At 37.2% G+C, this 25,021-nt stretch overlaps 1 protein-coding gene across 12 annotated transcripts in view; it reads left to right on the top strand.

Annotated features, from left to right (window-relative positions):
- Positions 1-25,021, top strand: part of IMMP2L (inner mitochondrial membrane peptidase subunit 2) — a 998,090-nt gene that overhangs the window by 62,314 nt on the left and 910,755 nt on the right. For all 12 annotated transcript variants that reach the window (XR_005027164.2, XM_057504666.1, XM_036897412.2 and 9 more), the window contains exon 4: positions 13,027-13,130. Coding sequence is in view for 11 of the 12 variants with exons in the window: in XM_057504666.1 (XP_057360649.1) it covers positions 13,027-13,130 (104 nt within the window). In the remaining variant the exon portion in view is untranslated. The remainder of the gene's footprint in view (positions 1-13,026; positions 13,131-25,021) is intronic.

Below are 25,021 nucleotides of genomic sequence, written 5' to 3'. Positions count from 1 at the left end.
TCTTTGACCTTGAGGGTGTTTCTGCACTCTTCACCTGAAAACTTTTTAGTTCCTTGATGAATCCATCATACTCTTTATGGCAGAGATCTTCAAACCTTTTCCCATGACTCATATTAAGTAATACAGCTTTTCATTGTACACACATACACACAACTGAAACAGAAGTTTCATGTAACAATACTTAAACTGTAATTACCATCATTATGTGCAGTGCCTTCTGATATTTTCTATTCTGGTCTCAACCTATTAAATTGATTCTATGACTCACTCATTGGTCATGACCTGTAATTTGAAAACTGCTGCTTTATTGCTGGAGGGAGGCTTGAAAGGGCGAAGCTGCTTAAATCGAGCTGTAACTAAGGAAATAGAGCATGTTCGCTTTTGATTCTGAAAGTGTAAATGTGGGCTTGTCATAAGGGCTTCAAGCAGTGAGTGTGATGCATGGGATAAGGAGGCCCATGGTCTGTGAAAGCCTTTTTGCAGTTACTGTGGTCCTTGGGCTTTTAAAAGTAACACCACTTAGGGTGCTTAGTAAAGAAGATCCCTGAGCCCCATTCCAGGTCTATGAAATTAGACTTGCTAGAACTTGGAAATCTGCATTGTGACAAACTCTGTAAATACTCAAGTTTGTAAACTGTTTCCCTACAGAGAGCCCCATCTCATGGGTAGGGCAAGTTGTTGGGGTGTTTGCCAGACATGGGATGCTTTGAAAGCTTAAAAAATCCTGATTGCCTTGATTTGTTAAGCTTTTGAATTCTGACTCTTAGTGTCTTTGAAAAATACATTTTTTATTCCCTTTCCCTTTGTCTACTAATTATTCATCATATATTTGTGCTTGTTTTAGCATTATTTTATTGTTTCTAGTCTCTTATACCATTGGTTATATGTTTATAATATTTTTCATTTTTGACTTTTCTTACTAGTTTCTGAACTTTATTTTTATTTCTTCTTCTTAGTTTCAATTTTATATTATCTTTCTACTTTATTTTTAATCTTTATGTTTGTATATTCTACACTTTGTAGCTTTAACTGTGTTTAGCTATCTTTTAATTTTTCTTCTTTGTTTAGGTTTAAAAAAATTTTTGGCCAGCTAATTTTCTTTCTTTTTTTTGCAATATAAACATCTTCGTTTCTGGAGTTTTTAAAATGACCAAATAGGAAGCACAAAGTGTCAACTGAGAGAATGGCACATTCACTTAGCATGGAAGGTATGTAGATTTTTATGTAATGGCTCCTCCCTTATTGATTGCATTGTTTGTTCCCACGTTGACTCTGGCCATGTGACTTTCACTAGCCAATCGGGCACTGGCAGGTGTTATTCTAGTAGAAACTTGGTAAGTATTTGTGAACTGAGAACGTGCAAGAAACTCTGGCTATCACGCCACAGAGGACACTGGAGGTCAGATGAGGCATCCTGGCCAACAAGCCCCACTTAACTTCCTGATATGTGCATAGAGCCATCTTGGACTTTCTAGCCCCATCTGAGCCCCAGGTGATCTCAGGAGGGACCAGCAGAGGATCTGCCCTGCTGAGTAAATACCAAATTGCAGGATCATGAGCAAATAAATGGTTGTTCTTTTCTGACACATAGTATTGGAGTAGTTTGTTATGAAGCAATAAATAGGTAACTGAAACAAAAATTGGTGTTATTCATGAGGTAGTGTCATAACAAACTCCTAAGATATGTGGCATTGGTTTTGGGACTGGTGGCAGTTGGGGACTACAAAAATGGTGAAGGGATTGTTGGCAAAGGCTGGGCAGAGGACAAACAACTGTTAATGGAAGCTGGAGAGGTGGTAAGGAGTCTGTTATTAGAGACTGGAATGATGACGACCCATGTTTTATGGTACTGAAACAATTTAAAAAACTGTCACCTGTGTGTGGAACTTGGAATATAGAAAATGTACCTAATGAATTTATGGATTTTAAGTGTAAGGAGATTTTCAGGCAGGATATTGAAATTGCCAATTGGCTTCTTATAGTTTTGATAAAGTATGGGAAGAAAGAATTCAACTTAAAGCACAAATTAAAGGAAATACAGGGCATCCATGAATTTCTGTGTTGGAAAATAAAATAAGTTCTTTAGCAGTCTCTGGCAGAAAAAAGATTCTCAAAGTAAAAAGTGGCCTGGGATAAATATCAAATCTTTACTGGAAGATTCTTTGTTAAGATCTCAGAAAGATTTAAGGTATGACTTAGTAGGTCCTTTTAGCTCGACAAAAGATATTAAAAGATTATAGGAATCTTTTTTTTTGTGTGTGTGTGTTTGAGTTAGTCATTTTATGTCTTCACAAACTCAAATGAATCATTCCTTTATAGAATTAAATTTTCCAGTAGGGTTATAAGAATCTTAAGGGCTATGTACCACAGCAGGCTGGTAGTTCCAAAGTAGAGAAAAATCTAGTTGGAAAAGAGTTATAAATGTAGTTTTAGGGGAAATGGAATGACCTCAATTATGTGAATAGGAAGTGTACAAAGTTTTAAGGGAGCTGAATTGGTTTATACCAAAAGAGATGATTAGTTAAAAAACAGGCCTCTGGGCCCTAACTTACTATGAATAGGAGCATTTCTTTTTAAGAACATCGTGAGTCAAAAGCCCAGAGGACAGAGGAAAAAGCCTTGGAGAACAATAGATAGGAAACCATTCCAGAGAACAGAAATGGGTTCCAGTAAAAGAACATTTCTCCCTGGGAGAGGAGGCCCTGACAACAGCTGTTGCTAGATTTTAGACTTGCTATGGGCAAGTTACTTCTGTGTTCTCCTTTTCCTTTTAAAAATCTATTGTATTGATCCTGTCCCTGTCTTTTCATTGTGTATTAGATATTTGGGAACAGATACTTTGCCATTTTACTTCATAAGCCTCTGATTCAAGATGAATTGCACAAAAGCTTCACCCTAGGATCCTAATCCACACTCAGATCTGATGCATGTCATGAGGTAACAGATTGTGATCCTTTTGCAAAAGTTGGAGGAGACTTTGGGGTTCTTGGTAAGGTTTGCATATATTTTGCATGTGGTTGGGATATGATTCATTGGGTCCAGAGGAGAAGACTTTGTTAGATTTTTAATGTCCCCTCCCCCACTCCCAATTCCCATGAGTCATGTCTCTTGATTTCTAAGCTCTTGTGTAGTTCCCTACCCTGATTCTTGGCTTGGCCATATGACTCCCTTTAGCTAATGGAATTAAAACAAACATCATGCAAACAGAGGCTTGCTAGATGCCCACACAGTGGACCTTGTCATTGGGACCGTTGTTATCTCTATGATTGCAGCTGCCTGAGTGGTCTCAGGTCAGACTATATGACTAACTGCCAGAAAAAGCATAGGCTAACTTGCAGAATCAGGAGCAAATAAATGACTTTTGTTTTAAATTTGAAGTTATTTTGTTGCAGTAGATAAGGAATACAAGGACCATATGCTTTTGTCCCTTTCATTTGCCACAGTGCTTTCCAGTTCTTTTGATAAGCTATTAACTACACAGTTGAATTCTTTAATTCTAGTAGCTTCAATTCATATAATCCAGGGGTCTGTCCCGTGGACCAAAATTTCTGTTGATATACGTTCATACTGCTAGACTGATGCTGGTTTTCTTCATATGATGCAGCATCAAGTTCAACAATGAGGAACTAATACCTAAAATCCATGGTCTCATCTTCACAGATTTGTTCACAGACATTGTACAATTGAAGTGAATAGATTGCTACACATTTGTACTCATTGGGAAATTGGCCTCTTTGGTATTAATGTGTGTCTGGGGAGATTATCCAAGCAGTCTCCTAAAAACCCTTTTTTCATTTGTTGAGCCACTTCCTTTCTGTTGCTACATACCTTAGTATGAAATATTTTTTAGGTCAGGAGGACATGTCAAAGAGAAAAGTGGTTGCTTCTGGGCAATGGAGAAGGACCTACCAGTGAATAAGAAAATCTTATTCAATTTTATTAGAAAGTTAAAGACTTGTCAATATATAAATATATCTTAGTGTCAGTATAAAAATGTATCCATATAGCTGGCTTACTTTACATATGGCAATCTATCTTCTTGTTAACATGTAGAAATGTTTATTTATATACATTTTATATTTCATTAATTATACATAAGCTATTCCTTGTCTTGATTAATTAGAACTATTAATTTGAATAGCTATCTCAATATCTGTTTTATTATCAAGGAAACACCATGCACATATTAAATAGTAGTGTTTTATAGTTAATTGCATTATTGCATTGAACCAGAAAGTACACAGGTTTTAACCTTGGAGTCTAGGTACAGTGATCAGAATTAAGGAGGTGCTTAAACACTAAAGAACTTGTTAGAGAAGAAAACAAACTTCAAAAATGTTAATAATAAAAGGATATAAAAATCAGTTGCTTTTCTCCCTTAAAAATTAATTGCTTTGTTCTTATTCTAAAGCATTGCATATTGATTGGAGAAACTTGGAAAATAGGGAAAACTACATAAAATAAAAGTAAGCTATGCCACATTTTAGAATTGGTTATTTAAAAAATATTATACAATACCAATAGTTTAAAAATACTGAATGATCACTGTGTTCCTGGCATTATAGTATAGTGTTCACTTTAAATGTAATTTAATATCCCCTACAACCCTGTGATGAAGGTACTATTACTAATGATTTTACAGATGAAGAAACAGGAGCCGAGAGATTTATTTATTAAAGAGTACACAGATTTAAATCCAGGCTTTTGACTTCAATGTTTGTATTTCTAAACCACTGTAAATTCTTCTTATCCCTTTCTGCATAGTTTCCCTCCCTTCTTCCCTCCCCTCTTCCTTCTCTAAATTGTATCACACCAATTTGTTTTTTTAATCTATCACATTTTTACCTAATTTATTTTGCCAAACATATCCAAATATCCTTAAATATTTTTCTGTAGTGTGATTTTTAATGGCTCTTAGTATCCATATATAATATGGTTTTACCATTGCTAATTTAATCAGTTTCCTATTCTTGGTATTTAGGTTTGCTCAACTTTTCACCTATTATAAATAATATTTGAACTTCTTTGTACATATTTTAATTATTTCCTTAGGATAGCTTTCTAAATATGGCATTTCCAGGTCTAAGGATAAGAACACTCTAAAGACTTTAGACACATTTTGGCAAATTACCTTTCAGACAATTTGTAAAGATTTTTCTTTTTTTTTTAATTGAAGTATTTTTGATATACAATCTTATATTGGTTTCAAGTATACAACACAGTGTTTTGACAGTTACCCATATTATTATATATTATATATATTTTATACTCAGCCCCACTAGTGAGTGCAGTTATTATCAACATAGGAATATGTTACAGAATCATTGACTATATTCTCCATGCTGTACTACCATCTCCATGACCAACTTACATTATGAGTGACAATTTTTGTGCCCCTTTAGCCCACTCACCCTTCCCACCCACCCACCCCAACCCATCCCCATGGTAACCACGAGTCACTTCTCAGTGTCTATGAGTATACAGAAATCTTTACAATATTTTTGTAAATATTTTTACTGATACAAGCAATATATGAAAGTGCCTGTAACTGTGATGTGTCACTCAATAGTCCATAGGAAATGCAATTAAAGATTGGGAGAATGAAAAATTGGCACTCACTACATCTGAGGTAAATTAATATTTATATTTCCATTTAAAAATTTCATTACTATAACTTCAAAGGCTTGCTTTTTGAAGAAAAATTAAGAAGTTTAGTATCTACAGAAATACAAGTTCATTTTATGTGAATAAAATTTCATGCAAAAATATTAAAATGAGGTATAAAATATTCACCCAGTTTTAAGAGGGGAATGCTGAAGAACCATAGTCTGTAGATAAGGGGATGGGATTAGGAAAAAGTAATTTTTTTTAAAAAGCTCTTAGATCTCTGAATAAAATGTGATTAGACCCACATCTGGAACTTTAAGGATGAAGAAACCCATTGTCTAGCACTATGCCTGATGGAGTTGGAATTTAGTTTTTCAAGGATGAAGGAATAAATAAATGAAAGAAAGCATGAATGAATTTTTATGGATTCTTATCTTTAGTGAAAGCATCCTTTTTTTCTGTTGTCCTTTACACTAGAAATGTGATGAGTATATCTCTGTTCCAGCTCTGTGGGACCTACCCAAAGTCTACACATGTGAGCAGAGAGAGGCTGCCAGAACTGTCTGGTTAAGGTTGAGTGACAGGCCTAGGCCAGAGTGCTAAAGTGGCTCTGTAAAGAGGGGTTTCTAATGGGAACTTTAAGACATAGCCAGATACTCCTGTGGGAGAGCCTCTGGAGGCTGGAACAAGTGTGAGGAGCTCATTATTCTGTACTTATTAATAAAGTGTCAGATGTAACTAGGACTTATGTATACATATCCTGAGATGCTTTGTGATTTTAATTTCTTCCTTTTAGCACTCCAGTGTAATGTATGTGTGGCTAGGTTTTAATCACCTTTGCCAGATTAAGGGCCCTAATGTCAAAAGTTTGAATAACTTTTGAATTAGATAGATGGTCACTGTAGGGGTCGATTATTAAGTGGAATGAATAACAAGTACCCTTTAACTGAAAGAAATGCCCATTTCTAACTTAAAGCTTTCTGTAAATTTTGGGACAGTTGTAGTCTGTTTTTCTTGTGCACACCTAGTGAGACAAATCTGAGAACTCTAGAAGCCATGCAAACATTAGAGACCCCTGAAGAGCAAGGAAAGGAAGGTATCATTTTTAGACCATTTTACCCACATTTTTCTAAAACATGGTATTTCATAATAATCTTCCAGAATATACATTTATTTTAACTGTACTTCATGCTTCCTGGCCAGTGTTGCAGTGTGAAAATATTTAAAGCAAATAGTAATCTTTCAGTTTCTTCTCTTAAATTTTAAGAAATAGTTCACTTCTCTGAAATTATGGTTCTTCAAAAGATGTCTGAGGTCTATTGTTGGTTCCTCATGGCTGCAACTGGGGACCATAGCCAGGTCGATGGTGTTCCTTATAGGCCTAAAAAGGTTGAAAACACTGCTCCCAAAGAATGAAGTGAAAATCAGGCTTTGTTGGTAGATCACATAGATAGTTGTAACTCCGAGGGGAAAATAAGTTCCCAGCCCAGGGCAAATTACCTTTGAAGCCGAAGTCAGTCAGAGAAATAAAGTGGGAGAAACCCACTTATTGCGTATAAGCAGTTGTCCACTTCTGCTCACCCATGTCTCTCAGGACTCAAATGCAAAAGGGACCCTACCAAACCTCTCTGGTCCAGTTAAGCTCTCGCTCCCCCTTGTAATCGCCTGTTGATATGGAGATGGACTACTTGTCTCCACCCCTTGGAAACACCTATTAATATGGGGATGAACCAAAGCCAGGTGAGAGATTCTGGAAATATTACAGTTTTACACACAATAATGAATTGTAGGCTGTGGACTTTTCTTAAAATTAAAAATGAATAAGAAATTTATAGAAAAAAACAAAACCAGAATAATGCCATTTCTGATTGATGATTATGGTTAGTGTTACAAGGTAAGAAATCTATCATATCTCTATTTAATTTTCCAGAGGAGTTTTATTTTCCTAAACCAAGACATAAATTCCCCCAAAACTGTCATGGTTTGGATTTAGATATAAACTGAGACACAAGGGTATGTTGACAATGGTATTTATTTGTAGGAGGAATAAAAGTTGTTCAGCATACTCTTTGGTCAGAAATAACATTAAAGCCCATTTTCTTTGTTGTACTTGCTTCAAAAGCAGGTTTCATATCTGCTGTTCTTAGCTTTAGCATAATTTATTAACATCTGTTGAAATCTGCTTAGACTTTTAATGTATGTCTTTTTATATGTCCATGTATATACGTGTATGTTTTAAAAATGAAAATTTAAAACTTGGTGGGCATAAAGATTTTATAGAAGATATTTATAACTAACTAGTTGTTCACATTAAATTTTGGGAGGATTAGTTCCTAAATGCAGAGTAATTGAGATTCAAAATAAAAATATGTTTACTTATCTTGTTTAAAGGAAATGAGAAAACAATCACCAAGAATTTAGAAATGAGTGCTAGAATTTTCAGCCTGATGACTTCCAGTTTAGTATTTAAAAGGGAAAACATTCAGAGCAATATGTAAAGGCTCAATCTTATCTTGAATCTTGTGGAAAGAATAGGTATTTGATTTTGTTTCCTTGTGTTCTGTTGTCACTACATCATCATAATCGTATTTGTTGACTTTTCTCTGTATCACGCACTGTGTTAAGAATGTTTTGTGGAGCCTCTCATTTAATTCTCATAGCAACCTGATGAGGTTAGGGGTGCTGTAAGTGCCATTTATGCATGTGGAAGGCTTCGGTTAAATAATTTGTTTAAAGTAATCTGGCAATGTAAGGAAAGGAAATGGAACCAAGACTTGAACACAGTTTACTGTCTTTAGAGAAAGGGCTATCCAAAAGACTTCTCTAAAATGTTTGTTTTTTAACCTTAAGTGTGAGGATGCAAGTTACTGAAGAAAAGTTGGGTCGAGTAACTGTGGGGCTTGTTCTGTTCTTTTCTGGTAACTCTGATGACTATGAGTGTTTTTCCCTTTATTAGTGAGAAGCTCCTTGACTTCTAGCAGGAATGTCTGACACAGCCACACATTTTAAGATACAGGTGGCAACTTGTAGATTAACTATTCTTTGAGATTTCTTACTTCCAGGAACTTTGTTATTTTAAGTTGGTTATAATTTTGATGGGAATCTAGGATTTAAAGTACTAACAATATGACAAGAACATAATCTCTCTGGCTATATGAGTTTTCCAAAGTTTATGGCTTTTCATTTAAATTTCATATGTTTAACTTACTTGATTTGAAAAGATTGCTTGCTCTGTCTGAAGCATAAAGTGCCATCACCACAAGGGAAAGCAAGATGTAAAATTTCTAAGTAACAACATGGTTTACTAATTTTTCTAAAATAACATCATCCAACTGAGGTTTTCTTCATTTTCATATAAGTTTTTCATTTTGAAGTTAGTACATTATTTTTCTTCCCAAAAGTTGTTTTAAAAAATTCACAAGTAAAGTGCTTTTTCTTTTTAATACATTTTTAAGTTGAAGTACAAAGAACTGTGGCTTTCACAGAGTCACAAAACAGTGTCCCAATTCAAGGAAGTTTTTTTTATAAGTGGTATTTATATTCATAAATAACAGTAATGAAAAAATTTTATTCTTTTATGAAAATTTTATTCTGCTTTATTCTATTTTATATAATGAAATAATGTGTTCTCTATGTTCATTATGGATAACAATAAGCACTCTTCGACTTTATTCCTAACGCTTAAATTGTCAAACATGATGAGAAACAAAATATTTCTTACTATATATATCCAAAATATGTTTTCATTGAAAAAGATGTACACATTGTTTAGGTAATATACGTAGCTTAGGAACCATCTTATTTAAATATTTTTAAAAACGTTTAATTTTTTAAACTTCAAAGTATAGAAATACTATTTTCCAGCCACTCTTCTGGGTACCCAAAAATGGATAAGACAATATTTCTGCAACTGAGAAGCTTACAGTTGAATAAAGAGTCATTTGTGTAGGCATATACTTATAATAAGGTTTTAAGAACTATCTTTGAAGTTTACCTGTTTTGCTAAGGGAGCACAGATGAGGGAAAGATTAACCTTGTGGAGGAGAGGGAAGGTCAAGAAAACTCAATTTTTACCTTTATAAATTCAAACAAGGTCTTCCAGTTGTTGACTGATGATTCTAATATTTGACTGTCTGAAATTAGACAAAATTCCTTCTGTGATTTTTTTCCTTTTCATTGGTCTTTTGTTTACAATGAGTTACCTTTTGGTTCTAACAATTGGAATTAGAAAGATTGTTGGATGAGTGATTTTGTAAGGGAATTCCAAATGTCAAGATTTGAGTCTATGGGGATTCTTTTGTCCCCAGCCTTGGAGCATCTGGATGTATTTTTCTAATTTCTGTAAGGAAATGTTTTTATAGTTTCACAGAGGAGCCAACATCTGAGCTGCATTTTGAAAGATAAGTAGAATTTTCCAAGTAGGGAAAAGACACTGTAGGTACAGCATAAGTCTGATGATGGGAGAGTCAAAGTGAGAGTTAAATTGAAGATGACTCAAGTCTTTTAGTATGGGGATAGGGTGAATGGTAATACTGCTAACTAAGGAGGGGGCAATAGAAGTATGATTGGGGGCTGTGGTCATATATGGTCTCTGTTTTGGGCATGTTAATTAGGGAGTTTCTGGGCATTTCATTGGTTGTTTTTTTCTTTAAATTTTTTTTCTTCCCACTAAAAATTATTAATCACCTTATGTGCTGAGGTGTCAAGAACACAGGCATGATAGGCAATCTATTCTCAAAATGCCTGTAGATTTTTGGAGAGAGAGATAAGGCAATAATTATAATACACATTTAAATATGCTGTGGATGAAATAACCACAGATTGTAATGGTAGAAGCAACTTGTTAGTAGGTTGTTAAATCAGTATAGTGGATGTGAAACTAGTATGGTTGGTTAAATACAGAAATTTAAAAACATAGATTAGGAAAGAATATAAAATATCAAGGTATATGTAGTAAAGGTAATTACTGTTTTGTGAAATTTTATTCAGAAGTGTGTTTGTGCATGTGTGTACTGGGTGCAGTGTAAAATGCATTTCTTATTATGAGCGGTGGTCACAAACTTCTGAAAACACCAATGAAAGATACTGAGGAAGAGCAGAAAAATAATTAAATCACTTTTGTTCTTCACTATTCTGTTGGCAAGGAAAAGAAATGAACCCAGTGAAAATGCAATAGGAGGAGATTTCTCTTTATGGTTCTGATGGTCTCCCCCTAGGCCACCTTTATTAAATCAGTTATATAGGAGGAAAAACACAAAGACATAAGGGGAAAGGACTTGCAACATACTGAACTCAAGGATGGAGAGGGAGAGGAAGAGGGAGCTGGAGGGAGAATATGATTGCGGAATAGGAATGAGAGAGAATGAATCCCTGTGAAGGCTCACTTCCAGGCTAACCTTACTGTATGATGGTGAAAGATGCATTCTCTAGCACCATGGCTCAACAAAGCCCCTTGGATTTATCCTACTATATCAGCTCTGTTCCTTATTAGGGATAGAGCCAGAGGAGGAATCTGGGAAAGGGTACAAAACTACCCATAATTAAAATGGAGATGTAGTAATATCAATAACGGAAGTTACTGAGAGCGTAATTATAGGTCAAGTACTGTTCTAAGCACTTTAAATGAATGATCTCACCAAATAAGTGAATATATACGTAAAGCCCTTAGGGACTTGTATATGATAAACACTCAGTATTTCTGGCTATTGTTATTAGAAGAGTGCACATGGTAAGCACGTGGTGAGTATTGGCTAGTATTATTTTTTAATTATTAAGTAACAGTTCTTAATTATCAATATTTTACTAGTAAGGAAATTGAAGCATGATAATGTTAAGTAACTTGCTTAAGATCATATAGCTGAAATAAATAGAATCATTCCTTTCTGAGTTAGAGGTGAAAGACTGGTTAGTGAAGACAACGGTGAGTTATATGATGATGGGTGCTTGAAATAAGATGATGGTAGAAGAGAAAAGATAGGCGTAAGTGAAAGACAAAGCTTTTGTATGAAGGAGAAAAGCTTGGTGACCGGTTGGATATGAAATATAGAGATAAGTAAGATTTTAGGCTGGTTAATTGGGAAAATGGTAATAGGATATAAGAAAATAGTGAAGAAAAAATTTTTGGTAGGAAATGATGACATTCCTTTTAATAATGTTGAATTTTACATTAGAGAGTCAAGTGAAATGATTAGGAGGAACGTCTTAACACTGAAGAAATATTTAGGCCTTATCACATAAAGGAGTTGGTAGAAGCTGTGGGAGTATTTAAGATCTCCAAGGATAATGAATACTTTTTGGCTCCAAAAAACCTGGGGAGTCAAAAATAAGGTCATGATAATAGCCCCCCATACAAAATTTCTGCAGCTTTGCCTATATCTGCTCTGTGGAAAATCTACAAATAATTCCAGGAATCTTAAAAAAGAATATGTCCCTCCTGCTGCAGGGCCTGGCCTCACTCCACCCTGGTTGCTGTGGCCATGTCTCCTCTTGCTGCCACCATCAGTGAAGGCAAACAGCCTCCATGGTGGTTTGGCACCTTTCCCACCACCACAGAAATTGCTGTTTCCCTCACTGGCATTCTCAGAGACCCTGTGGAGTCCCTGGTGAGAAAGGCCTCCTAGCTTTCCTTATTCTTTGGTCCCACCACTATCACTGTAGGTTTCACACCTGCTATGCCCTGGCCTTTTCTGCCCCCCCCGTCCAAGTGACCGGTATTCTGGCTTCATGGTCTCTGGATCACATTTTTATGCCTAGATGGTTCCTGATCTTTAGATGAATTCTTACACAAAACATTGCTCAGTTCCTCCTTTGTCAATCCTCAGGCACATCTAGACGCGTCTGAATCTTAGGATGAAGGTCACCTCTTAGGCATAAGCTGGGACCAGGACATTTGCTGCCTGCTCTCTCAAAAAAAGAGGTCAAAGTGGGAAATTGCCATGTTGTCCATGATTGTCCCATCATTTGTTTCTTTTGTTCCCTTTGCATCTCCTATGGGTGTTTTCCTAGTTGATTTGAGATTATTTCTACTTTTTCCCACATGGAACAATTAAATGTTCCACCTAGGAATTAGATCCAATCTGAATATCTATTGGGAGGTTTGATTTGCTTTTTCCTCCTGTTTTTTAAGTTCTTAAAAGATTTCCATACCTCTTTATTGGAGTTTGGTAAAGACTTGAAGAGCACATTTTCTTTTCAAGTAAGTATTGGTAATGTTTTTTTTTTTCCTTCTGGTTCACCTGTGAAGAATACCAATGAGCCTTTTTGAAAACTCATCATTTGCAGTTATTTCAGAACAGCAATTTATTGAAAGCTACTATATTAGAAATGTTTTATTGCACTGCACTAGAGCTATGAAGTGCAAGGAACCATGAAGATTGAAAATACAAATGATAGATGTGTCTCTTTCTCCTTATTTTTTAGCCTTCTTTGAATCCTGGGGGGAGCCAAACATCTGATGTGGTGCTTTTGAACCACTGGAAAGTGAGGAATTTTGAAGTACAACGTGGTGACATTGTGTCATTGGTGTAAGTAAATTGAAACATCCGATATTTGTGTATGGAATTATTTATAATTGTCTGATTTAACTAGTAACCCATAGTTAATACCATATTGTCAAATTATTAAATTAATAGGTATATTTTAAATACAGTGCATTAAAAAAAATCAGTTTTGAAACGTAACTAAGCTATTGAAATGGATGATGTATTTCATAATTGAAACATATCAGTTGGTTGACATACTTGGATTTGACAAAATTTTGATTATAAGTTATTATATTAGTGATCTAGAGTATGTATGTTTGTTATTAGTTTGGATTGTTTTGAAATTTTGCATTTTGGAATGAACTTTTATGTAATTCTCATGTTTTATTAGTTTGTGTGGCTACAAAATATTTTGTAGAAGATGGTAATTGTGACATGAAAGTCAGTAACATTTATATATATATATATATATATCAATAATTTAGCTGAGAAAAAGAAGCAGGTTTGGAAGACTAGTAGACTGGAGGCTCTTTTGTTTGGGACCAAAAGGTGGCACTGTTTCTCTGTTAAATTAGTATGACTAATTTGGAATAACAATTTCATTCCTGTCCTAATCTAGAAAAGGAATGTCAATGTGTGTATAACTGACACAATGATATAATACATAGTCTTAGTATATGCTTGAATGGTTTAGATTTGAGATTTTTTCCTTTGTTTAAAAAGTAAGTTCACACTGAGAAAACTGCACAAGAACTTGCTTAATTTCATGTGGTTTCAGCTACTTATAAACATGCTTTGATATGGTTCCCTGTTATGCCAGTTAGTGTACTGGGGTGGCAATTTATGTAGCAGTTGCTGTCATTCGTTTTATTTTTATTTATTTATTTTTGAGAGGGCATCTCTCATATTTATTGATCATATGGTTGTTAACAACAATAAAATTCTGTATAGGGGACTCAATGCACAATCATTAATCAACACCATGCCTAATTCTCAACAGTCTCCAATCTTCTGAAGCATAACGAACAAGTTTTACATGGTGAACAAGTTCTTACATAGTGAATAAGTTCTTACATGGTGAACAGTGCAAGGGCAGTCATCACAGAAACTTTCGGTTTTGATCACGCATCATGAACTATAAACAATCAGGTCAATTATGATTATTCGTCTGATTTTTAAACTTGATTCATATGTGAGTCCCACATTTCTCCCTTATTATTATTATTATTATTGTTATTATTTTTAATAAAATGCTGAAGTGGTAGGTAGATGCAAGATAAAGGTAGAAAACATAGTTTAGTGCTGTAAGAGGGCAAATGTAGATGATCAGGTGTGTGCCTTTAGACTAAGTATTAATCCAAGCTAGACAAGGGCAACAAAACATCCACGGACGCAGAAGATTTCTCTCAAAACGGGAGGTGAGGTTCTAAGCCTCCCCTCTGTTGATCCCCAATTTCTCACCTGATGGCTCCCCTGCGACTGTGCCTGTCTAAGGTTGTTCCTCCCTTGAGGAATCTTACCCGTCTCTGGCTAACCAGTCATCTTCTGGGGCCATACAGGGAAACGTAAAGTTGGCAAGTGAGAGAGAAGCATATTGTTTGAAAAGGTTAGCTTTTTACTTTTTTGCAGATTTATGCCCTGTGGCTTCTATGCCCAGCATTTGTCTTGAGGTATCTTTACCACTTGGAAGAATTATGACACTCAGTAATTTCGATATGAGGCACGAATTCTACTTAGGGGTTGTAATTATGAAGGAAGAAGAGAAGCTATAGAAGTAGCAGACAGAAGAAAACATGGGAAGATTGATTATTTCTTTGACATATCTTCTTGTAGTGTAACATAAGCATGTATAGGTTTTAAATTACTAATTAAATTGTGTGCACACATTAACATAATAGGAATACAGCTACATAACCAGAGCAGACCTAAAATTACCAGCCATATCCAGTGAAACCAAGAAAACCAGTTAGGCACCCTAGGCATTTGTGAAAACTTATCAATGATATGATGGATATTGTCTAACTGAATTTGAATATTTTGAGAAAAATCAGACAAATAAAAACAACACATTCCTGGGAACTGTTCACATCCCATATGTTCTTTTAACAGTAGATAGTCTATAGTCGCAAGATTTTGGAGCGCTGCAACTTGCACTTCTCCTAATTCTTGGTTGAGTTATGACAGTATAGATCCAGTCAAATTTGTTGTTTTACTGTATGCACAGGCCAGCTTAGATATCTCCTTCTTCATTCCAATGGCAAGTCCAGGAACCGGTGGGATGAATGCAGCTACAACTGCAACAGCGCCAAGATCTTTGTTGAAGTTTTTTGATGATCATCTTTTGGAATGACTCTTCCAGAGAATGTTGATGTTGGAAGTTCTTCTTCATATCGTATCTTAATTCGTTTTCTGGGTAGCCAAATTAGACTTCGATCCTCTGTATAAACACAAACAAACCCTTTGCCCACACTTTGATATGCCCTTTATACCATTGTGCAGAAGTTATTGGAGATCACCACACAGGAACTGCCTTTTTCTCTTTTTTTTAAGAAAAAGGAATGTTATCAGAAAAATGTACTTCCATAGCTGATCATCTGACACCCTTTAAATGATCAAAATTAAGGATATTTAAAGCATGCATTAATCGGTGATTTGCAGTTAGTTTTATCCTATCAGGGAGTAATCCCCCTCTTCTTTTTTTTTTTTTTTCATTAAACTACAATTACATGAAGAACATTATGTTTACTAGGCTCTCCCCTATACCAGGTCCCCCCCACAAACCCCCTTACAGTCACTGTCCAACAGCATAGCAAAATGTTGTATAACACTACTTGTCTTCTCTGTGTTGTACAGCCCTCCCCTTTCTCCCACCCCCACTATTATGCATGCTAATCATAATATCCCCTTTATTCTGCACCCCCTTATCCCTCCCTACCCACCCATCCTCCCCAGTCCCTTTCTCTTTGGTACCTGTTAGTCCATTCTTGGGTTCTGTGATTCTGCTGCTGTTTTGTTCCTTCAGTTTTTCCTTTGTTCTTATACTCTGCATATGAGTGAAATCACTTGGTATTTGTCTTTCTCTGCTTGGCTTATTTCACTGAGCATAATACCCTCTAGCTCCATCCATGTTGCTGCAAATGGTAGGATTTGTTTTCTTCTTATGGCTGAATAATATTCCATTGTGTATATGTACCATATCTTCTTTATCCATTCATCTACTGATGGACACATAGGTTGCTTCCATTTCTTGGCTATTGTAAATAGTGCTGTGATAAACATAGGGGTGCATCTGTCTTTTTCAAACTGGAGTGCTGCATTCTTAGGGTAAATTCCTAGGAGTGGAATTCCTGGGTCGAATGGTAAGTCTATTTTGAGTGTTTTGAGGAACCTCCATACTGCTTTCCACAATGGTTGAAGTAATTGACATTCCCACCAGCAGTGTAGGAGGGTTCCCCTTTCTCCACAACCTCACCAACATTTGTTGTTGTTTGTCTTTTGGATGGTAGCCATCCTTACTGGTGTGAGGTGAGACCTCATTGTGGTTTTAATTTGCATTTCTCTGATAATTAGCGATGTGGAGCATCTTTTCATGTGTCTTTTGGCCATCTGTATTTCTTTTTTGGAGAACTGTCTGTTGAGTTCCTCTGCCCATTTTTTAATTGGATTATTTATTTTTTGTTTGTTGAGGTGGGTGAGCTCTTTATATATTTTGGATGTCAAGCCTTTATCAGATCTGTCATTTACAAATATATTCTTCCATACTGTAGGGTACCTTTTTGTTCTATTGATGGTGTCTTTTGCTGTACAGAAGCTTTTCAGCGTAATATAGTCCCACTTGTTCATTTTTGCTTTTGTTTTCCTTGCCCGGGGAGATATGTTCAAGAAGAGGTCACTCATGTTTATGTCTAGGAGGTTTTTGCCTATGTTTTTTTCCACGAGTTTAATGGTTTCATGACTTACATTCAGGTCTTTGATCCATATTGAATTTACTTTTGTGTATGGGGTTAGACAGTGGTCCAGTTTCATTCTCTTACATGTAGCTGTCCATTTTTGCCAGCACAATCTGTTGAAGAGACTGTCATTTCCCGTTTGTATGTCCATGGCTCCTTTATCGAATATTAATTGACCATATATGGTAAATGTCTGGAGTCTCTAATCTGTTCCACTGGTCTGTGGCTCTATTCTTGTGCCAGTACCAAATTGTCTTGATTACTATGGCTTTGTAGTAGAGCTTGAAGTTGGGGAGTGAGATCCTCCCTACTTTATTCTTCTTTCTCAGGATTGCTTTGGCTATTCGGGGTCTTTGGTGTTTCCATATGAATTTTTGAACTATTTGTTCCAGTTCATTGAAGAATGTTGCTGGTAAATTGATAGGGATTGCATCAAATCTGTATATTGCTTTGGTCAGGATGGCCATTTTGACGATATTAATTCTTCCTAGCCAAGAGCATGGGATGAGTTTCCATTTGTTAGTGTCAGCTTTAATTTCTCTTAAGAGTGACTTGTAGTTTTCAGGGTATAGGTCTTTCACTTCTTTGGTTAGGTTTATTCCTAGGTATTTTGTTCTTTTTGATGCAATTGTGAATGGAGTTATTTTCCTTATTTCTCTTTCTATTGGTTTATTGTTAGTGTATAGGAAAGCCACAGATTTCTGTGTGTTAATTTTGTATCCTGCAACTTTGCTATATTCCTATATCAGTTCTAGTAGTTTTGGAGTGGACTCCTTAGGGTTTTTTATGTACATTATCATGTCATCTGCAAATAGTGACAGTTTAACTTCTTCTTTACCAATCTGGATTCCTTGTATTTCTTTGTTTTGTCTGATTGCTGTGGCTAGGACCTCCAGTACTATGTTAAATAACAGTGGGGAGAGTGGGCATCCCTGTCTTGTTCCCGATCTCAGAGGAAAAGCTTTCAGCTTCTCGCTGTTCAGTATAATGTTGGCTGTGGGTTTATCATATATGGCCTTTATTATGTTGAGGTAGTTGCCCTCTATACCCATTTTGCTGAGAGTTTTTATCGTGAATGGCTGTTGAATTTTGTCAAATGCTTTTTCAGCATCTATGGAGATGATCATGTAGTTTTTGTCTTTCTTTTTGTTGATGTGGTGGATGGTGTTGATGGATTTTCGAATGTTGTACCATCCTTGCATCCCTGGGATGAATCCCACTTGGTCATGGTGTATGATCCTTTTTTTACATTTTTGAATTCGGTTTGCTAATATTTTATTGAGTATTTTTGCATCTACATTCATCAGGGATATTGGCCTGTAATTTTCTTTATTGTTGGAGTCTTTGCCTCTTTTGGTATTAGGGTGATGTTGGCTTCATAGAATGAGTTTTGGAGTATTCCCTCCTCTTCTATTTTTTGGAAAACTTTAAGGAGAATGGGAATTATGTCTTCTCTGTGTGTCTGATAAAATTCCTAGGTAAATCCGTCTGGCCTGGGGGTTTTGTTCTTGGGTAATTTTTTGATTACCGCTTCAATTTCATTGTTGGTAATTGGTCTGTTTAGATTTTCTGTTTCTTTCTGGGTCAATCATGGAAGGTTGTATTTTTCTAGGAAGTTGTCCATTTCTTCTAGGTTTTCCAGCTTGTTGGCATATAGGTTTTCATAGTAGTCTTTAATAATTCTTTGTATTTCTGTGGAGTCTGTCATGATTTTTCCATTCTCATTTCTGATTCTATTAATTTGTGTTGATTCTCTTAATATGTTTGGCTAGAGGCTTATCTATTTTGTTTATTTTCTCAAAGAACCAGCTCTTGGTTTCATTGATTTTTGCTATTGTTTTATTCTTCTCAATTTTGTTTATTTCTTCTCTGATCTTTATTTTGTCCCTCCTTCTGCTGACTTTAGGCCTCTTTTGTTTTTCTTTTTCCAGTTTCGATAATTGTGATGTTAGACTATTCATTTGGGATTGTTATTCCTTCTTCAAGTGTGCCTAGATTGCTATATACTTTCCTCTTAAGACTGCTTTCGCTGCGTCCCACCAAAGTTGGGGCTTTGTGCTATTGTTGTCATTTGTTTGCATATATTCCTTGATCTCTATTTTAATTTGTTCATTTATCCATTGAGTATTTAGGAGTATGTTGTTAAGCATCTATGTGTTTGTGAGCCTTTTTGTTTTCTTTGTAGAATTTATTTCTAGTTTTATACCTTTGTGGTCTGAAAAGTTGGTTGATAGAATTTCAGTCTTTTGGAATTTACTGAGGCTCTTTTTGTGGGCTAGTATGTGGTCTATTCTGGAGAATGTTCCATGTGCACTTGAGAAGAATGTATATCCTGTTGCTTTTGGATGTAGAGTTCTATAGATGTCTAGTAGGTCCATCTGTTCTAGTGTGTTGTCCAGTGCCTCCGTGTCCTTACTTATTTTCTGCCCGGTGGATCTATCCTTTGGGGTGAGTGGTGTGTTGAAGTCTCCTAAAATGAATGCATTGCAGTGTATTTCCCCCTTTAGTTTTGTTAGTATTTGTTTCACATATGCTGGTGCTTGTGTGTTGGGTGCATATATATTTAGAATGATTATATCCTCTTGTTGGACTGAGCCCTTTATCATTATGTAGTGTCGTTCTTTATCTCTTGTTACTTTCTTTGTTTTGAAGTCTATTTTGTCTGGTATTCGTACTGCAACCCCTGCTTTCTTCTCGCTGTTGTTTTCCTGAAATATGTTTTTCCATCCCTTGACTTTTAGTCTGTGCATGTCTTTTGGTTTGAGGTGAGTTTCTTGTAAGCAGCATATAGATGGTTCTTGCTTTTTTATCCATTGTATTACTCTGTGTCTTTTGATTGGTGCATTCAGTCCTTTTACATTTAGGGTGACTTTTGAAAGATATGTACTTATTGCCATTGCAGGCTTTAAATTCATGGTTACCAAAAGTTCCAGGTTAGCCTCTTTAGTGTCTTACTTCCTAAGTTAGCTCGCTTATTGAGCTGTTCTATACACTGTCTGGAGATTCTTTTCTTCTCTCCCTTCTTATTCCTCCTCCTCCTTTCTTCATATGTTGGGTGTTTTGTTTTGTGCTCTTTTTAGGAGTGCTCCCATCTAGAGCAGTCCCTGTAAGATGTCCTGTAGAGGTGGTTTGTGGGAGGGAAATTCCCTCAACTTTTGCTTGTCTGGGAATTGTTTAATCCCTCCGTCATATTTAAATGATAATTGTGCTGGATAAAGTATCCTTGTTTCAAGGCCCTTCTGTTTCATTACATTAAATATATCATGCCATTCTCTTCTGGCCTGTAAGGTTTCTGTCGAGAAGTTTGATGATAGCCTGATGGGTTTTCCTTTATAGGTGATCCGTTTCTCTCTAGCTACCTTTAAAACTCTTTCCTTGTTCTTGATCATTGCCATTTTAATTATTATGTGTCTTGGTGGTGTCCTCCTTGGGTCATTTCTGTTGGGAGTTCTGTGTATTTCCTTGGTCTGTTCGATTATTTTCTCCCCCAGTTTGGGGAAGTTTTCATCAATTATTTCTTCAAAGACAGTTTCTATCCCTTTTTCTCTCTCTTCTTCTTCTGTTACCCCTGTAATACAGATATTGTTCCTTTTGGATTGGTCACACAGTTCTCTTAACATTGTTTTATTCCTGGAGATCCTTTTATCTTTCTCTGTGTCAGCTTCTATTCGTTCCTGTTCTCTGGTTTCTGTTCCATCAATGGCCTCTTGCATCTTATCCATTCTGCTTATAAATTCTTCCAGAGTTTGTTTCACTTCTGTCATCTCCTTCCTGGCATCTGTGCTCTCCCTCCGAACTTCATCCCTTAGCTCTTGCACATTTCTCTGCATCTCTGTCAGCATGTTTATGATTTTTATTTTGAATTCTTTTTCAGGAAGACTGCTTAGGTCTGTCTTCTTCTCAGGTGTTGACTCTGTGATCTTTGTCTGCCTGTAATTTTGCCTTTTCATGGTGATAGAGATAGTTTGCAGAGCTGGCACGAGTGACGGCTGGAAGAACTTTCCTTCTTTTTGGTTTGTGGCCTTCCTCTCCTGGGAGAACAGCGACTTCTAGTGGCTTGTGCTGGGCAGCTGCGCATAGACAGGGCTTCTGATTGCTGCCCGGCTGCTATGGAGTTTATCTCCACTGTTGCTGTGTGCGTGGCTTGCCTCGGGCCCCTTCTCTGATATGGTGGAGCCGCGTTCGTAGGGAAGCGGCCAGGAGGCTATTTATGTCCATGAGGGGCCTCTGTGCTCCCTGCTGCCCAGGGGTTAGATTGCCTAGAGATCCCCAGATTCTCTGCTGCCAGACTTAGTGTCCCGGGATGCTTCCATCCAGTTTTGAGGTCCCTGTCCCTTTAAGACTTCCAAAAAGCACTCGCAAAAAAAAAAAAAAAAATAAAAATAAAAAAAAAGAAAAAAATGCTGCTCGTTTTTCTTTGTCCCCGCGTGCCGGCCTCAGGGACCTGCTCACACGTCTTGCTGTCCTGTTTCCCTAGTTTCCAGCATCCCACGCATGCACTGTGTCTGTGCTCTGGTCCAGATGGCTGGGGCTGGGTGTTTTGCATTCCTGGGCTCCCTCTCCCTCCCTGCTTCGACTCTTTTCTTCCTGCCGGGAGCTGGGGGAGGGACGCTGTGGTCCCGCCATTCTGGGGCTTGTCTCTTACCCCCTTTACGAGGCGCTGGTTTCTCGCAGGTGTGGATGTTGTCTGGATGTTGTCCTGTGTCCTCTGGTCTCTATTCTAGGAAGAGTTGTCTTTGTTATATTTTCATAAATATATGTGGTTTTGGGAGGAGATTTCGGCTGCTCTACTCATGCCGCCATCTTGTCTCCACCTCCTGTCATTCGTTTTAATGATAGTAAATTCCTACTAAGAGGACTTCCAATTTATATTTCTGTTTCTTGAATTGGAATGAATGTTTTTTGTTGGATGATTATTTATAATTGTTTGCTAAATGCAAAACATGATCTACTTGTTCATACTTTGGCTAGTACTTCGTGGAAGTAGGTATTTTATAAATGTTTCTCCCTTAAGCGTGTTCTACAAGGATTCACTTGAGAACATAATTACTAAATCTGGTCAGTAACTAATGAAATAGATATATTTGAGTGGAGTTTTGTATGGCAGGCATCCAAGGATGGGGATTAAATGCTTCTCATGTTCATGAGTGCTTTCTTTAATATTAACCTACTCTTTGGAGTATAGTTTTATTTTGTCATTCAGAGTACTGTTCTTGCAACCTCTTTTAACAACCTTTTCCGTGCTGGGTTAGCCTGTCAAGTGCACATTATTCTTTTGCCTTTAGTTTGACAAGGTTACATCCTAACTTAGTCAGTGATGGAGAGGATACCCACCAAGTGAAAGAGGTCACACTATAAGGAGACAATCATGCTTTTTTTTTTTTTTTTCTGAGAGAAACATGCTATCTCTAAGCAAGTGCATTTGAATAGGTAATTTTGGGGGAAAAAATTCTCCTTGAAATTCAGGGTTGCATGGGTCTATAAAAGTACTCTAGTATATCATGGATAATGTTAAAAAGTGAACACTGTTCTTTTATGTAAATATTAAAGTAATTGATATTTATTATATAAATTAATTTCAAAACCAGTATATTCAAATTGATATTGATATGATAAGTTATAGCTACTTTGGCTAAACTGTATTTTTTATGAGTTGTGTGTTATATCTCTGTCATATACAAGTAACATAAATTTTAATTCATAATGCTTGTTGCTAGGAGGAACTATTTATGTAAAAGAATGCTTATTGATTAGTGTTATTTAACAACAAATCATCAAGTAATAATTTTTTTTTAAAAAAAAGAAACAAAAGCCTTGTAAGTCCAGAGAGAGGAAATCCTGGGCAAAATACCTCTAAAAACTGAAATCAGTCAAAAGGAGAAATAAAATTTAAAATCCATTTATTGCTTAAAATCTGCAGTCCAGTGCTGTCTCTCTCCCCTGCTCCAGAAGGAAGCAAGCAAGCAAGCAAGGAAGCCAGCCCCTCCCCTTAAACTCTCAGGTTCAGACACGCCCTCGGTTGCCCAGGTACCACCTGATGCCCTTTCATACCAACTGGTATAAGGGCTTCAGAATTTGTGCCAAGTGTGGAATAAACAATCTCCAGTAACCTAAAAGACCCAAAGACTCTTGTAATGCTTCCACAGTGGTTGGGGTGGGGAAAGCCTGGACCTTGTCTATAACTGCTTCAGGAACAACTTTAGTTTCACCTTACCAGACAACCCCCAAGAATTTCACAAACAAACCAGGTCCCTGAACCTTGGTGCTGTTCACAGCCCATCCTTTTTCCTGCAGATGTTGCAACAGTCTAGTAACTGCCCTTTCTAAATCTGAAAGAGAATCATATGTGAGAATCAATGTAGTGATACAACTGCACTCTTTGCGGTTTCTTCCATGTGGCCAAGTCCTGGGCTGCAATTCCATGACAGATGGTGGGACTGTGGAGATATCCCTGTGGAAGGACAGTGAATGTCCACTGCTGGCCTTCCCACATGAAGGCAAACTCTTCCTGGCTTTCCTGTGCTATGTCAATAGAGAAGAATGCATTAGCAAGGTTTACTACATAATGATAGGTTCCCAGTTCATGGCTGAGGGCATCCAGAATGTCTGCTATGGCGAGACAGCAGCATGTAAAAGGCTGTGGCTTTATTCAGTTCCCTGTAGTCTATAGTCATATGTCAGGAGCCATCTGGCTTTCTCACTGGCCACACTGGGGAATTAAAAGGACTATGAGTGGGCTTTATGATGCCTACCCTTTCCAACTCCTGTAGACTTTCTTCAATTTCCTTGTGCCCCCAGGCAATTTATACTGCTTAGTATTTGTGACCCACTGAGGTACAGGCAGAGCTACAGGTGGGTGCTTAGCATGTCCCCTCAGAACTGCCTTTACCACAGGTACCTTCAATCTGAACTCACCTGCAGTGGTCTGTAACCACAGGCCTTGCAGAACATCTACTCCCAAAACATATTCAGGGATGGGAGAAATGTACACAGTATACTCCTTTGGGGGTAAACACCCTATCCCCAATGAGATTTGGGCTTTCTTCACTCTAATTGCCTTACCTCCATAGCCATCTATCACAGCAGGGGTCTCGGGAAAACGCTCAGGGTTGCCATGAATCAAAGAACACTCAGCTCCTGTGTCCACCAGTGCCAGGACACATTGTACATTCACAGGGGACCAATGAATTGCTAATTCTACAAGTGGCTTCTATTCCCCACCATGTCTCCCAAGGTGTGGACTTTAACCCCCCTCAGTCAAACCACAATGCCTCATTGTCCTCCTGTCGGGGTGAGGGCTCAGGCAAATCCTGAGTACTGTCCCCCATGAAGTTTTGCAGAGACACAGTCAGGGCATGAGGCCTTGACTCTGGTTTCCATGTCCTGGACCTCAGTGGCTGTAACTGCTGCTCTGGCTTTAATTGGTGCCACAGTTCTAACAATATTCTATTGGGCTGCCCACTGAGTTTTTCTCTCACTACCCCAGCCTTTATCAAATCAACCTACATCTGGGTCCTCGAGACCTTCATGGGGCCTTTTGCACTTCTCCTTTCAGTCATGGCCCGTACTTCCCTCTGTGCCCTTATTGTTTCAACCTCCCTCAGATCTGCTAAAGTACAAGTAGCCTCACTTATGGGTTGCTCTAGGTGGGGGGCAAGAGTATTCACTAGGGACCCAAAGAGAGATGTGGGAGCTGTGTGCAGCACCAGATTTCTCATTCCTATAGTGAACAACTCCTCATCAGGGCCCTGGAGGTCCATATTATAGATGATATTTTTCATACCCAATTCCTGCAGTACCTGTTGAAGTGAAGCTCTGCATACGTTTTCCAACTACTGGGAGAATATGGTAAATCACTCTGATTAAGCCAAACTACCCTGATGGCAGTGGTCAGCCATTCCAGGAGTGTCTGATTCCCAGAGGCATGATGGTCATTTTGCAACCACTGCTGGAGGGAAGGGTGAATCGTCTGGGAAGCCATTC

This window comes from Manis pentadactyla, chromosome 7, assembly GCF_030020395.1.
Source record: "Manis pentadactyla isolate mManPen7 chromosome 7, mManPen7.hap1, whole genome shotgun sequence".
NCBI classification, from domain to species: domain Eukaryota; kingdom Metazoa; phylum Chordata; class Mammalia; order Pholidota; family Manidae; genus Manis; species Manis pentadactyla.
The sequence above is the reverse complement of the archived record's forward strand: the minus strand, read 5'-3'. Positions and strand labels throughout refer to the sequence as shown.